At 41.5% G+C, this 16,142-nt stretch overlaps 1 protein-coding gene and 1 pseudogene across 1 annotated transcript; both read left to right on the top strand.

Moving 5' to 3' along the window:
- The first annotated feature begins 491 nt into the window (after nucleotides 1-491).
- LOC137296143 (heme-binding protein 2-like) lies at nucleotides 492-8,248 on the top strand (annotated as a pseudogene).
- A 6,210-nt stretch (nucleotides 8,249-14,458) lies between these two features.
- LOC137295973 (uncharacterized) lies at nucleotides 14,459-15,022 on the top strand. Its single transcript, XM_067827586.1, has one exon. It carries the CDS (start codon nucleotides 14,465-14,467, stop codon nucleotides 15,020-15,022), a length of 558 nt encoding a protein of 185 aa, XP_067683687.1. The 5' UTR covers nucleotides 14,459-14,464.
- The last annotated feature ends 1,120 nt before the right edge of the window (nucleotides 15,023-16,142 follow it).

The following is a 16,142-nucleotide window of genomic DNA, read 5'->3' as shown; positions in this document are numbered from 1 at the left end:
GACATAAACCTGGGATTCGACCCCTCAATTATAACTCTAAATGAAACGTTTTCCCTCAGGATCGTTAAGATTGACTTGACCCTACTATAAATATAGGATAATCAGATAAGTTCTTATTCGAAACTAAGGATACAAAATAAAGGCTTTTTTTCAGTTTATATACTTTCAAAAGCGTATTTGTCCTCTCACCTTAGGTCGATTTTATCGATGTCTGACCAAACTTGCCAGCACATAAATCTCATTGAGATCAACCACGTCTGAAGTTTCACTGCACCCATAATGGGCCTCTTAGTGCCCTACGTGTCCCAGATTTGACCCGCCGCGGTTGAACAATATTTGCTACATTCAACAATGTAAGGTGGCTGACCGTCAAATAATGCATGCGTACCAAGGATTTCGTGCTTATGTGTTGATATCGTCTGCCGTGGTGAAGAGGTCAGAATAAAGGGTGACAGTTCATTCAGATTGTGCCGCTCAGTCGCGCGTTAGTTATGTTCCGACCGAGAGCTAAAACTGTTTTACACACCAAGAATCAACTGTAAGTAAAACTTTCATGTATTCCTTTAACAAGAGGCACTTCAGTTTCGTGGTACGGAGCTAATTCATTCCACGTGCAACAGATGTAAATCTCTAATAATTTTTGTTCTGTTCCATCCAATCCGATACAATACATATTCAGGTCACGCGTAAACACAGACACGTTCATCTCTATCAATCCCGGCTGCTAAATATACCTAGTACATGCTAGCTATCTCACTGGTGAATGATCCCAGTATATTACTTTTCAAAGAGGAGAAAACGATAATAAAAAACCCCGAATACTTTGACAACAGCTGACTGTCCGTCTACGACCAGAAAATATCTGTGATATACGTGTTTTGTTACCCTGTCGATGTTATGAGGCATTTTGTAGATGCGACAAAGCCAACAGGCAAACATATCATACAGGGTTAACAGAACCTGTATTTCATCTGTCGGGCTGATGTAGCTCGTCTATTCATTTTGAAAGAGTTATTGGTATCACGTGGAAGAAATTAGAGTTACGCCCCTTTGTGTGTGGTCTGTTCGTTTCCTGTAATTGTCACAATGTCTCGATACCCAACAAGCTGAAACGTGTTGCATTCGGTATCAAACAGATACATTACCACAGGATAAAAATAGATGTTATTATTATGTTGTGTATCAATGTTTATAATCATATCAAATATAATCACACATACCCACAAGTGTCCTCCTGCGACGGTACATAAGTTCCAAAACATTAAAAGTCAAATTAAATTTATCCACACTTTTTCATCGTTCAGTGTGTGTCTTTGTAATGTATGGCTAGATGTGTCTAAATTCCTTACATCGTAAGGGATGGTTTAAATCCAGCCAAGGTCCATGCTGGAATCAAATGGTCCACTGTCTATGTATACTTACTACACTGGTGTAAAACCCCTACATTGGTTTAGAACTCCTACACTGGTGTAAAACTCTTACATTAGTGTAGAACTCCTATACTGGTGTAAAACTCCTACATTGATGTAGAACCCCTACATTGGTTTAGAACTCCTACACTGGTGTAAAACTCTTACATTAGTGTAGAACTCCTACACTGGTGTAAAACTCCTACATTGATGTAGAACCCCTACATTGGTTTAAAACTCTTACACTGGTGTAAAACCCCTGTACAGGCGTAGAACCACTAAACTGGTGTAAAACTCCTACATTGGTTTAAAATTCCTACACTGTTGTAAAACTATATTGGTGTAAAACTCCTACACTGGTTTAAAACTCCTACATTGGTTTAAAACTCCTACACTGTTGTAAAACTCCTACATTGGTTTAAAACCCCTACACAGGTGTAAAACCCCTATACTGGTGAAGGAGTGTTACGAATAACACTGGGGCTAAGTCTGCTTAGACTGGAGACCATGGTCTCTAGCGTGGTGGTCTACCTTCATTTGTTTGCAATCTATAGCCTATTTTCATATTGCCTTGTAATTTCATGTTCAAATGTGTTTTTTTATATATAATTACTAGTTTTAAATGCATACCCTAGTATGAATGCCACTCAAGAAACTGATACACTAGTAGTTTAACTGTTCTTCATCTACAGGCTTTTAAATCTTTGGTGGGCATTTAGAACAATCTTTTAATGTCTAAGTTTATTGTTGTGTGATATAATTGTTAATTGTTCTCGTCACTATATTGCTGAAATATTGCCGATGTGACGATAAAAATTAATTCACTCACTAACTCATACCCACATGTAAACAATTAGGTTGAAAGCGGGTTATGGGCCGGGTACTTTATGAACCGTCACTTGTTACACATCGTAGAGTATATGAACTGACCAAATGCCTTTACCATTATGCAAAGTACTGGAAACCTCTTCCTATCAGTTGACTCAAATCAGATGCATACACGTCGATTGTAAAGTTGTATAACGAACATTTCATCACTTTGACTACATGTGTCACGTGACCCTGGCAGGTCAGTTGTATAAGCCCTGCTATATAAATGCGCCAAGCAGGTGCTTTGGGACAACTGATCGATCTGTCCTCAGACCTCAGAGCACGGAGCGCTAACAACTAGTTGAGAACTATTTGTAGTAGGTCTTTGAAGGGCATTTAGAAGTGAAATACATAAGAATGAAGATTTTATGGATATCAACTTCTTTATATGAGAACTCATGTTCTCATATAAAGAAGTTGATATCCATAAAATCTTCATTCTTATTTGTAATAGGTGTGATATATCTGACGGATTTCAGACAAGACTAGCTAGCATGTGTAAACACTGAACTGATGCTCATTATATAAAATATATTTATGGCATTAAATAGTGATTTGATATTGACATGGATTCTCTCAGTGCTCAGCTTTAAAACGGGAACTGGAATGTTTGAAATCGGGATATTAAAAATAAAACTTTTGTCGAGTAAAGTGTCAATGTTAGACATAGAGCGACGTCCATTTCTTGTGTACCCTGCTAGGATATATACAACACACTCATCCAACGAGTTAGAGCTATTCACCTGCCCCGTCACAGACCTGTACAAGCAGCCAAACACTTGCATGCTCTCTCTAGGAGTCATTCCTCTTCTGGTATGTATTTTGATTGTAGATTCATTACAAGATGTCATGGATTTGTTTACTATTTTCAGCAACATGAGTGGCACATTCACAGCAGTTAAGACGTCTAAAAAGGACTAGAAACTCCCAAGTACAAGGTTAACGAGGATGGTAGACATGAGGTGAGACCTATGTGATGTATGGCATACGATAACTGCACGACATGATATAAATACTATATACACAATCAAACAACCACACATTCAGTCCTCACGATTTTTATCATTGTAATTTCTCAATGAAATGGCTACATCTGTAGTCCGTTTGCAGTGAAAACGCACCGAAGCGTTTCTCTTTAAACAAAAAAGTAAATCAAATAAAGTGAAATTAACAGTAACATATCAGATTTGCTGAATTGGTTGGCACATCGTATCCCAGTTGTGTATACCGATACTCATGATGTTGATCACCCGACTGTATGGTCCAGACTCGAATATTTACATCATATAGCAGACAACTGTTGAGTGCGATGTTAAACAACAAACCAACCAACTCAGTGTAGTAAGAGTGGATCAAGTAGGCCATGCTGAATTAGTTCTTTGTCTTTGTGTATTTTGAATGCATGGAATCATATCTACTGCTGTGTGTGGTGTTTAGGGGTTCGAGGAGCGTCGCTACGAGGCCTGCAAGTGGGTGAGCACCAAGGTAATGGCTATGTCCTACAAGGAAGGCTCCAGTACAGGTTTCAGGAAGCTCTTCGGATACATCACTGGAGAGAATGAACCAAGTAAGTGAACACCACATAAGTAAAATAACTTGTATGCATGAGACACATATTGTACATAGCTCAAGCACATTATTTGAAACCACTGATTTTCACTGAACACCAACAGAAGGTAAACCAACTGTATTATGAAATTACCAGTAATCTAAAGGATTTAAGATAGCTCAAAATCAAATTTGAAACCAAACCCGTTAACCGTGATCCATCGATGTATGAGTAGCCGCCAGGTTGGTTGGCATGCGAAAATAGTGAGTTATGGCAGTGTGTGAAACCTCTGAAAAAAAACAACAAAGCTGATAAATGTTGCTGGCCCTGTTAACATGTAACCAGCCCTGTATAAAAACGGAAAACTGAGTTAAGGTGTTAAAATAATGTAATTTATGAATTGCTTTTAGTGAGGCAAACTTGAACGTATGTAAAATCAAATTTAATAAAATCATAACTTGGTGGTCATTCATTTAGTGTCATCTCCGTCTGAATCAAAAAAGAAAAAGAAAAAAAAAGGCAAAGTCAGAATGGTCAGTATCTTTGGCAATAATGGTCTCTACATGTTCTTCATACAATGAGTACAGGGGATTTTAACTCTCCTTGTAAAAAGTAAACATGTGCAACAGCAAATTTAACAAATACAACTTGGTCACTGACAGCATTCTCTAGACCAATCACGTTTAGTGTTTGATAACAGGGTAGACTGATCTGTTAAACTATACAGACGTGTCTAGCTACCACAATTGTACGATATTTTCGAAATATCACCCGCAGTCAATGACATTGTAAAATATATACCCATGAAAAATATATCGGCCCACAGGGCTGGCTATAAAATAAAGTTGTAAGCCCACCATGTAACTAGCCAGCAGTTTCATACACTGATTATGGGGAATTCTACCATGATAACACTTATTTTAGCAGGGTGGTAGGGTAGATTGTTTACGTCAATCTAAACAGTTCTATTAGAAGAAGTCATATTGGTAAGAGATGAAGATTTTCTGTCATTTTGCCAAATTATTTCCAGAACAGAAGGTGGAGATGACGGCACAAGTGGCCACCCAGGTTGTGCCAGGGGCGGGTCCTAACTGTGAGAGCACCTTCACCGTCTCCTTCTACATCCCCACTGAACACCGGACCGACCCCCCAAAACCCACAAACCCAGACGTCTTCATCAGTGAATGGCCGGAGGTCAGACTGGCCGTCAAGTAAGTATGGGCAAGGAAAGGCATATCTGAATGCACAAATCCATTTTCATCCTGGTCAAACTAACTGGCTGAGAGTTATGTCCCCTCGCTGTCCTTCTCATTGACAAATCTTTCCGGCAGCATTTACTTCAGATAACATGACGGCAAGACGATCTAATTGATTGTCGAGATCTTATAACGATTCGTATCTCGAAGTGTTCCAAATCATTGGGCACATTGATTGTAAACATGACAATATTTTGATATTTAAATGTCTCACGGTACATGCACATGCTATGAAAATAATCCTGCAGTCTAACGATATCTCCGTGGAAGCCAATATGTTTAAGACCCCGATGTCGATTTCGTTACGCGATTTTGATTGACTGTAACTTGTTTCTCCAGCCAAAACATACCTCCCGCCTCTGTCGAGACGGCTGGAAACTACTCGTGTAGAGTAAGATAAGTACTTGTCTCGCGAAGCAATGTACTTAACTATATTCTGGAACACCCCCAAGGACACAAACCCGTGACGACTGAGGTTCAACTGGTATTCAGCAACAAATGTTTAAATAACGGGATGGGATGGTCAGACACATAGTATGCCAGTTGCGCAGATCGACACTCATGGTATCAGTCTCAAGACTGTGTTTTCCGGATTCGATTACTTATGAAACTGTTATGAAACAGAAATATTGCTGTGTGTGCCATTAGTAACAAACAAACAAGCAAACTGGGTAAGAAGGAAGCAGAGTCAGGCTTCCTGATCAACAGTTTCAAGGACTCAGTATTCCAAGAAGAAAGTGAAAGTAGGGCTTTATATTATTTAGGGAAAGGAAAAATGAGCGAGAAGCTATTTACATCATTCTAAACTGACTTCCACAGGAGAGATCGTTTGGGTGAAGTCAAACGTCAAAGCTGGGAGATATAGGGACCATTGTGATGTTATAGGCTACCGGCATGTCAGAATCAATGACGTCTCTTCCACATCTACCCCAAACTTGTTCCCGGCTCCTTTTGAGCGAGACGGGGGCCAGCTTACATCTACCCCTGAAGCTACTTACCTGAACTGGACCAACTTGCATAAAACAATCTTAGCGCTCACACGACAATTATTGTAAATCCAGACTGCTCTCTGCAAGCAGGCCCTCGAATATCACCCTGTCTTGTGTTATCGAAACTTTGTTATATACAGTAGCAGAAACCTCAAGTGGCTAAATTTCAGGTTTAAGAATTGATGAGATTGGAATTGCAGTCATACTGTTATTGTATATATGCTTTTTGGACTGGTAAAATTGTGTTATTTCTTCAGATCTTTCAGTGGTATTGCTGAGGAGAAAGATTGGATCAATAAAGGCAGAGAACTGGCCGAAGACCTTGACAAGACGGACTTGAAGAACAATTTTGTGAAGGAATATTTCTTCACAGCTGGTTACGACAGCCCGTTCAAACTGTTCGGACGCCACAAGGAAGTATGGTTCCAGCTGGAGGACTGAACCATGAACGTGGTGGAGACAATATACTGCCATTAAAAGTAGCATTAGTTAGTGTGGTGGGACTGTATGATGAAACAAAGCGGTTGTGAAGAGAAACGATGGTATGTGTGAGTGAAAAGTTCAGTTGTTTTACGGATGTTTGTATTGTAGTTAAAACAGCTGTATTGAGAAGTGTTTGTTTATATGTCATTGTTTAACACCACACTCAGCAATGCCCCAGCGTACATGACGACGGTCTGTAGATGATCCAGTAAATGACACAATGACTATCAATGACTCTGAGATACGATGACCAAGTCAGCGAGCCTGCCCACCCAATCTCTGACTTTCTAGCGCCAAACACACGACGGTATGGACGGTTCTGTTTACTAGGTGATGCTGGCACAGGGCATTGCGATTACGGAGGTGAATGTGGAAGCGTTCAAACCTTCTGTCAGAACATTTCCTCTTCTCTGCACAAAAACGTCAAAAGTGATGTACTGAAATACAATTTGATTTATTCAGTATGTGACTGACACTCTCATGTAACATTTGCCAGGGTAACTCTACACCCTCAGGCAAACTGTATTGCGCAACAGAGAGTAAAATGGGCATTTCCTATATGCGAGCGAACTTCAAGCATACTTTCCTCTCTTTGGCTCAAACCCTACTGTTTGTCTGTGCTTTACCGCAGGGCGATGTTTCATTATTTTTCATATTCACTGACCATGTTATATACTTGCATACTGATAAACAAAAACTCCATGAAACTTGTTCCATTGTCTTTGCCATGTGTCAAAATGGGTCGTCTGGAAAGTGGGTGACTTAGAGGGTAAATATGGTGTTAAGCAGCTTTCAGCATGGGAAATCATAAAGACAAACTGACACGTCCGAAACTTATAAATGCAGGAACGCCTCCTATCTCTCAGAGAACCTCTGCATCGTGTATGTTGCCAAAGTTTCATCTGTTAGATAATTATAAAAAGCGAAAGTGAATTTTAATTGGCACTTCCCATAGTGGTCATCTGATTGGATGAAAAACCAACCAAGGGAGGTAATGAAATCGTCGGGACGAGCCGTAGAACGTATACCCTGGAGATATCGAGGATGACTTGTGAGATGACACATGTATCAGTTGCAGCTTGTATTTCATGGTATAAAAGATCTAATGCCTGTTAAGATGTATTATAGCTGATAGAAAGTCCGAAGTTGGGCGTTGTCATCAGTATGTGTTGTGACCAACATGTGCCCCTAAAAGTGCTCTGCCGTCACGACATGGCCTGATAGTAGTATACCAGGCGCAACCAGGACCACTCGAGATAAGCCCCCTGTGACGTCACAGGTCAAAGGTGAACCGGAAGTGACGTCATGACCGGAAGTAGTGACGTCATCACCGGAAGTGTCTTGAATTCTGGGTAAGAGGAAGTGATTTGAATTCTGGGTAAGAGGAAGTGACGTCATAACCGGAAATGACGATGTGTGGGAATTCTGGGAATTATTGAGAAATAGTAATAGAGACAGACAACGAAATTACACACGCCTCTTTACGTATATATTTTAATGGGTGTTGCGACAAAATGTGTATAATTGGGTGCATTAGTGTATCAGAGTTCCTCATTAGTAAACGAAACTAGTATTCGTATATGAAAAAATGCATTTGTTTGCATTGTGATGTTTATTGACATGTTTGTTATGGTAGTGGTTTTACACTTAACAATTCACGAAGGAAACAAACAAGCGTGGTATAAACACAAATCGTCATGTTTTCAAGTTTTCTTTCTTTATATATGGTTGGTCCTTATAAGGACCTTGGTATAGAAACGTATGTTGGAGTTACACGCTTCTAAATACCATCTTCATATAGGAACAGTTCGGGGAATATCGTCTATGTTCTGTGACGGGATTGTCTGTACTTTTCCAACGATACAGTTTAACGCCGCAATGAAAGCACTGTACCCGATCGTTAGTTCCGGAGTAGAAGAATCCACTCATTGCCAGATCCATGGGAGTTTGCTTCATCTGTATAGGCCATCGAATAAAAGTATCCAGACGATCTTGCATGTACTTCATACGAGGTGTGGCTGGTACATCCAACGCGTCAGGGTCGAAATATACATTGCAGTCACAGGAATCAATGCCAGAGTCGTAGTTGGTATCCGTACTTGACATCCTTTCAGCGCTGCAGTCACACTAAGAATGACGGTTTCAGTCAAAAATGTCAACAAAACGCGTCAGCGACGTCGTTAACCAATCAGCGAGCAGCCAACCTGCAGCCGGGTCGTTGAAGGCGTGTCCGTGGACCAGTTAATCCTTAATACTACTCAGGGATTAATCTCCAACGGTTGTCGCCATCTAACGGTGAATAAACGGGGCAAGTTATCTTTTTAAAAAAATAAAAACATGGGTAAAACACCCAGTATCTGAAACAAACCGCTCATCCAAGTGAAGATAATCCGTGCTTTATCAATGGAAGATTAAGATAACTGCACCACGCTTCGTAAATCTTAAGCCGAGTACTACTCAGATTATAATCCCACATCGGGGATCCCGCTCAGTATCTTATCAGTGGAAGATTAAGATAACTGCACCACGCTTCGTAAATCTTAAGCCGAGTACTACTAAGAGTATAAGCACACATCTCGCAGTATCTTCAGCGGATTAAGATACACGTATCGCCTTTAAACAAAGGTCACCTAATATTATGCTGATTACTACTCGGTGTATGCTGACCACATTCATAGTAGTGTTTTGGTTATAACAATCGTAATACGCTATCAACACATCACAAGGTCTTTGAAATTGAATCAGCAAGTGAAAATAGGAAAAAAACACTGTGTTCCATTCATATATTTTATTTCACTTTGAAACAGTGGTACGTCGTGCCATCTTCGCCATGTTCAAATAATGAAACATGTTGCCACCCACACACCAGCGTTGAGGTGTGGCACGTCCGATTTCAGTGTGGGAAAATATTGTTTTTGGGTTTGTTTTGTTTTGTCCTCGAAACACTTTATGAGAGTTTATCACAGTAGTGTACTGGTTAATTTTTCCAACCATATGGAAGGGTTTCCAGTGGCGACCCATCTTCGTTGTACAGCACACGTCTCTTTGTATAGACCATCCTGTATTTCTTGGCGGTTTTCACAGACATCAGCTGATTGTTCTGATTAAAACCCAGACGTACGATATGGTTAGGGTAGTCCACACTTATTGGGTCGGCCTGTCTTTCGCATATGAGTGCTTTGACACTATCAAAGTTGATATGCTGGCTTGCACGATAGTTGAGTGTGAACCCCCTAACCTTACACATTGTCCGTATGCCGTCTTTTGTAGGGCGTGCCAATTTGTAGGCATAGTTCTTTGGGCCACCTGACACGAAAGTTGATATGGTGTTGCCATCCAGTTCATCTGTCAGGTCTCCCAAAGTATCTCCTAAAGACGGGTTCCAAACACCAGGCTTGTGGACGTAAATGATGCTGTCCGTGTCGAAGTACAGCACCCTGGCCCTCCGTTCAAGCGACGACAGGTAGCTGTGAAAACAAAACAAAAAGAAATGTACATATATTGTAAACACTCTTATGATGTTTTCACATAATGTCTCAATTATTCCACATTGAAATTGATAACTTTACCTTTTAACTTTATTTTTAATGTAATAGTTTACCTGTACAATTTGAGTCGTGCTTGTGCTGTAACCCAGGAGGCGATTACGACATTGGAGGCAGGATGAGTTGAATGGAAATCCTTCCTCGGTTCAGTGGACACGAACAACATGTTTTCGTTGACGATGAGGACATCTTTGACTTCATGCCGATCGTCTCTCAACATGGCAAAGAATGCGGAAGGTTCTGTAACATAACTGGCTTTTCCAAATCCTAATCTCTGCCCAAACTTGCCCCAGTGATTATTAAGGCAACCTTTTGCCAATGTCCGCAGTCCGGGATTTTTCCTGATTTTTGTTTCATCGAGTCTAACCCCCTCTTTCTCGTAAATCTGCTGAACATAATTTTGTGGATCGGGACATCCTTCGGGCAGGCCGCTGGCTTCTTGCTTTATTTTGAAAAAAGTTATCCACATATTTTGCAAATAAACCTCCTTGGTGGGTATTTCTGCAATATTGGGAAAATCTTTCAAAATGCCACGCTTCGAATATGTGGAGAACCCTGTATCCATACTCGCGTACAGCTGTCTGCACCTCAATGGTTGTGTATGTCCCCACCCATGCACGTTCCTCATCCGTATGTTGACAGTCCCCATCCAGCTGGCCCTCTGCACATGTTCTGCATAGAGGGAACATAAGTTTTCCCCCAGCTCTGTATGGCAATAAGGGATGGTACAGCTTTGTGGGAGGAAGGATACGGCACTGGATGAGTCCTTCTAGCTGATTCAACTGTGACACGGGAGGATGATCTACAACCGAAGGGTGACCCAACGGGAATTTTCCGTACTTGCAAATGTAAGGATACAGGGAACACACATCTACATATTTGATTTCTTCATCTTCTTGGGCAGAATAATGAAGTTTTGTGGCATTTGTTCTTCCCCCAAAGAAGGCGTCGCGAGGGTCTAAGGGATTAGGCATGAATTCGAAGCTGGCAATGAATTCTTTCAATTCCGGATTTGCTTTCTGACTGTCTTTGAATTCACATTCCCATATCTGAACAATTTTCTCCACGTCTTTATGCTGACTAAGGATAGCAAGACGATAGAGGGTTTTTTGGTAAAGTTCTCTCATGGTTGTACCCAGGGTAGGATGTGCTTCACACCGAGCAGCCTTGTAACACTTCGTACAACCATGCCAGAAACAGCCCATGAATTCAAAGACAGTCTTGCTTTCCCTGTCGTATCCATCAACGCTGTACCGGGATCCATCCAAACACTGGAACGTAGCTTCCCCTCCATTGCGTGCATGCTCTATTTTGAGATTTGGGTCTTGATGCATTAACCATCTTAACCACTGGAGACACTGTATCGAGTAGCGTCTCTCCGGTCTGTATCCATGAGGTGGTATGATGGCAATGGTTTTAGGCTCCAGGTAGTTTTTCCTGAACACGAGCATACACGCCATAGGCAGGGTTGTTGCATCTAGAAAAGGATCCACGTTGTTTTGGCTGATGAATACGTCACGGAAAGCAGCACATCCTCTCCTCAGAATATCGACATCACTTTGGCAGTAAGACAGTATGTCCTCAGACATGGTGAATACAGCATTTGCAGATTTTTTCTCATTGTACCATTTGATGAAAGTTTCACGTTCACCTGAGGACATACTGTCAGGACCATAGGTGTCCATGGGAGGGTAGGCTCCTACGTAATTATTGTTGGCTTTCGTATTGAAGAAATGAGGGAAGTACCCTTTTGACAGCTCAGACAGTCCAAAGGTTTTCGGAAATGATTTCAACGGCATATTGAGGAAATTCAAAGAATCTTTGAAGGTCAATCGCCCTACTTTCATCATCAGAATCTGCTGGCCCCTGAGTACAATGTTTGGAGCAACCACCAAGTGCTTGTTAAAGTATTGTAGCAGCAGATGACCATCATATCCACGATAATTGTGGGCTATGACCAACACTTCATCTTTGTCTTCCTCACCATCTTGGTCTTCCTGTATAGCCGAATTAGGGACATCCCTCTTTCTCTTCTTGTTTGGTTTCTTGTCAACAAGGGATAGAAGCCACCCTCCCATTTCCTCCAAAGTGTTGTCTCCTCTGAAGACTAGTGATCTAGAAGACCCTACATCTTCCTTTCTCCAAGGACATCGAACACACAGATCGGTTGATGTGTCCCCAATACACCTACCACATCCAAGATGCACTACACACAAGTTTGGTATATGTACACCCGTCTCCTGCTGACATTCAAAGTCATAAAATATAAACTTTTGTTGATCATATTTTGAGACGGTGTCTTGGTCCTCCACTATGGGTGTGACATAGCACAGGTGTTTCTGGGTAAGGGGCTCCTTGCAGTTCTTACAAAGTCGTTGTTCCGAACATGTATGGTTGAAGGTATTGTCCTCCTGATGGCAGTTGGAACAACGATGTAAGGATTGGCACGTGCTAGTCAACATACCAGCTTTGTTCGGATGCATCTCTTTGTGGCGCTGGTAACAATAGGAAGTGGGAAACCACCTCTTGCAGTCCAGGCATGGAATGCCTTCATCTTCAACTTTGCCACAATAGCCAGGGCGCCTACATTGGTGACATCTAAATTCCCTGGTACAGCGATGGTCTTCTTTGTTGTTAAACCCAATGTCGCAATCTTCACAATATTCGCTGTACCCGGTGAAAGCTGTCATCGATGTAATCACATCATAGTGACTATTGTGGTGGTAAAGATGAATGACCTTAGAGGGGTTTACCACTTCACTCTTGTACAATAGCTTGTTGTAGACATCTTGGGAATATACCTTGAGCTGATATTCCGGTGCCAGGTATTCGCTAAAAACAACCCAAGTTTCTCGACCCAAGCATGGCCCTGGCTCAATGCCGATTCCTCTGAACATTTTAACTGCCTCCGCTTTTTGAACATCAGCCCTGTTTGTTCTTGTCAGGGCAGTTCTCCTGGCATCCCACGCTTTGCAGTTGGGCTCGAGTCGTCGAAAGGGTGTAGGTTTATTTGCATAGTGTAGTCCTACAACCACTGCTCGGGCGAAGCACAAGTCGTCATAGTTCTTTATCCTAACTATGCATTGTTTCTTCTCCAAAAATGTAGCCAGGTTCTAGGGACTGTGTTTGGAGCGGTGTCCTTGCCCTTCGCCAATGCGATCCGGGTCCTCTACATGGAGGAACTCAATGTCCATGGCAGCATCAATCCTTGCATTGTCGTTGCTTTGGTGTACTTTTTCTACCATGGCCATGATATCCTCTCCATGCAATTCATGCAGCCGACGAAAGGGTATTCTAATGGGAACATTTAACCCCGGATGATTCAAGGCAAGACCTATCCTATCATTGTCTTGACCATTCACATCTAGTCTCAGGTTTTGTATGATAGCATCGAACTGTTCTCTGAGGACCTGAGGTAGTTCCTCGAGTCTCTTTTGTTGCAACCACGCAGGATTAAATTGCACGTTAAAATTTACAGCATTTGCTCTGAATCGTCGAGCTCTTTGCCTGGTCACCCGTCTCATGAAATAGGCTGGAACAACGGCTGCTCCTTGCTGTTCTGGCTGTCGGTCCATATCATTCATGTGGCTGGCTAAAGCAAGGTCCTCCTCGGTCTCTTCCAAATGCTCAAGCAGAGACATGTCATCGTCAAGTTCCTGCTCTACTTCGTCCAAATGTTGAAGCATGGATAGCTCGTCCTCAACTTCCGCTGTATGACTGGCTAACAGTTCATCTTCTTCCTGTTCAAGTCGTTGTTCAACTTCCTCAAGGTGGTCAGCAAGGAGTTTGGATTCTCCGTCTTCATGCATCGATGCCATACCTCCACGCTGAAAAAAAAAAGATACGGCAACATTAAGGCTGATATGCTCTGGAAAGACAGTTGTATTTATATAGGTGTGCAGTGTCACGTGACACTTTAAACATGTTACAACTTGTTCCGACAGATAACACCCTACTTGGAATGTGTTTACATATAGGTCATAATATAAAAACAAAGTTTCGTTAAATGGAAATAAAACTGAATCAGTTGTCAAACAGCATCCGTAAAACAAACACTTTATAACTTGACTACATTATATTTTTTGGAGGCAAGGAATCTTCGTGTGTGTGTGTGTGTGTGTGTGTGTGTGTGTGTGTGTGTGTGGTTGCTAATCCTCTTATCATGAGTGACACGATCGTTGCTAAGCGTCGGATTTATGATACTGTTCCTCGTATCTGAGCGTTCAGGAGTAGTATTAACTGTCTCTATCTTATCTTCTTTGGATCGTTTGCATGTTTAAGACTACGTGTCTGTACATGAAGCCTGCTCACCAATGAGGGGTATAAATGTAACTGTCCACTGTACCTAATTATCAGCTTCACAATGGCAGACAGTGCAGCAATATTCTCAAGGGATGATCAACGATGTCAGCTGGCTCTTGGAGGCAACGTCTTTGTCGTGGCAAAGGTCTGGAATGGTGAGATGAAAATACACATCAGGGAATATGAACAAGGGAGAGGAAGATGGTTTCCTATGAAACGAGGAATCGCATTGACGTTACAACGCTGGTTGGAGCTTGTTTCAAACAAAAGCAGGATAGAAGAGGCAATGGAGAGACAACCTGGAACACTGAGATGTCATCTTGGAGGAAATGTTTATGCAGAAATGGATAGTACATACCCCGGATTGGACATACGCAAATGGTACTGGTGTGGAAAGGAGAATACCATCAAGCCACATAAACACCCAGGGATCAAGTTGAATGTTGATCAGCTGAAGCAGCTTCTAAACTGCTTTATCGCAATCCCGGACTTTGTCTCTGAACTTTCGAACGTTGTGCCCTGCTACATGAATCAGGATCACATGAACCAGTTTGGTTATTTTATGTGTTCAGAATGTAACCCAAACGGGTTGTCCGTGTGGGACTCAACTCATATGTAACCTACACTTGTTTAAAGTATGTATTAAACCTGCTTAATTTTATTTCATGAGTGTTATTTTCTTGTTCTTTAAAAGGTGTATATATAGCGCATTTAAACATTAGTAGGTTAGGGATTGGTCATGGCTGGTCATACGATTGTCCCCTGGGATACTATTATGTTCACACATCCATTTCGACTACTCGTTAGTGGATGCAGTGGAGCCGGTAAAACCACTTTTGTATATAACTTATTGCAAAGTTTGGATGGGGAATTCCCTTTATGCTTTAAACCGGACGTCATAGTGTGGGTATTCAGCGAACATCAACCTCTGTGTGATGAAATATCGAATATTTGCGCAAGACACGCTGTTGCTATATATTTCGTACATAGTGTGGTAGAAGCGGAGGGGTACATTCAGAAAAACAGCTGGCTAGTCGTGGATGATTTCCTAGGTGATATTACGTCTGAGGAGGAATTAGAACTACTCAGGTGGTTTGTAAAAAAGTCGAGTCACAGGAACGTGGCGCTCATATACTTACAACAGAATTTATTTAATAAAACGCGTTACCATAGATCAGTTAGCTTGAATTGTACACATATGGTTATTTCCAAGAACCTCTGAGACAGTTCTCAGATAGAAACACTAGCACGTCAAGTATTTCCAACAAAGCTACCATTTATCCCAGATGCCTATTATAAAGCAACAAGAACACCATATACATATATTCTTTTAGATCTGACTCCCACTGTGCCAGATGAATTAAGTGTGAGAAGTAACATATTTGACGGAGTGTGTGATATGTACCTCCCCCTATAAATACGGTTACAAACTACTTGTACCAATCACTCATGTCTGACTGTGAACAAGCGAGCATGTCGTGGCTTGCCGCGCGTAAAAAGATGAGTTGCTGTAATGACAGTAGTTCCGACACGGACGATAGCAGCTATAGTGATGATAGCAGCACAAGCGATTATACGTCTTCCAGTTCCGAAAGTGAAATGAGTAGTAGCGAAACTGACCTTAGTGAGGAGGAAATAAGCTGTAATGATAGCAATGGATACCATGATTCAAAAGCATTTGACCACGTGATAAATAAGAATACTGTTAAAGTATATAATACAGATCGCGCCAATGCACC

Source organism: Haliotis asinina, chromosome 9, assembly GCF_037392515.1.
Source record: "Haliotis asinina isolate JCU_RB_2024 chromosome 9, JCU_Hal_asi_v2, whole genome shotgun sequence".
Lineage (NCBI taxonomy): Eukaryota > Metazoa > Mollusca > Gastropoda > Lepetellida > Haliotidae > Haliotis > Haliotis asinina.
Note: the sequence above shows the minus strand (reverse complement) of the source record. Positions and strands in the feature narration are given on the sequence as shown.

Bases quoted from the DNA above. Each gene is read 5' to 3' on its own strand.
- LOC137295973 (XM_067827586.1), top strand. From the start codon at position 14,465: ATGGCAGACAGTGCAGCAATATTCTCAAGGGATGATCAACGATGTCAG.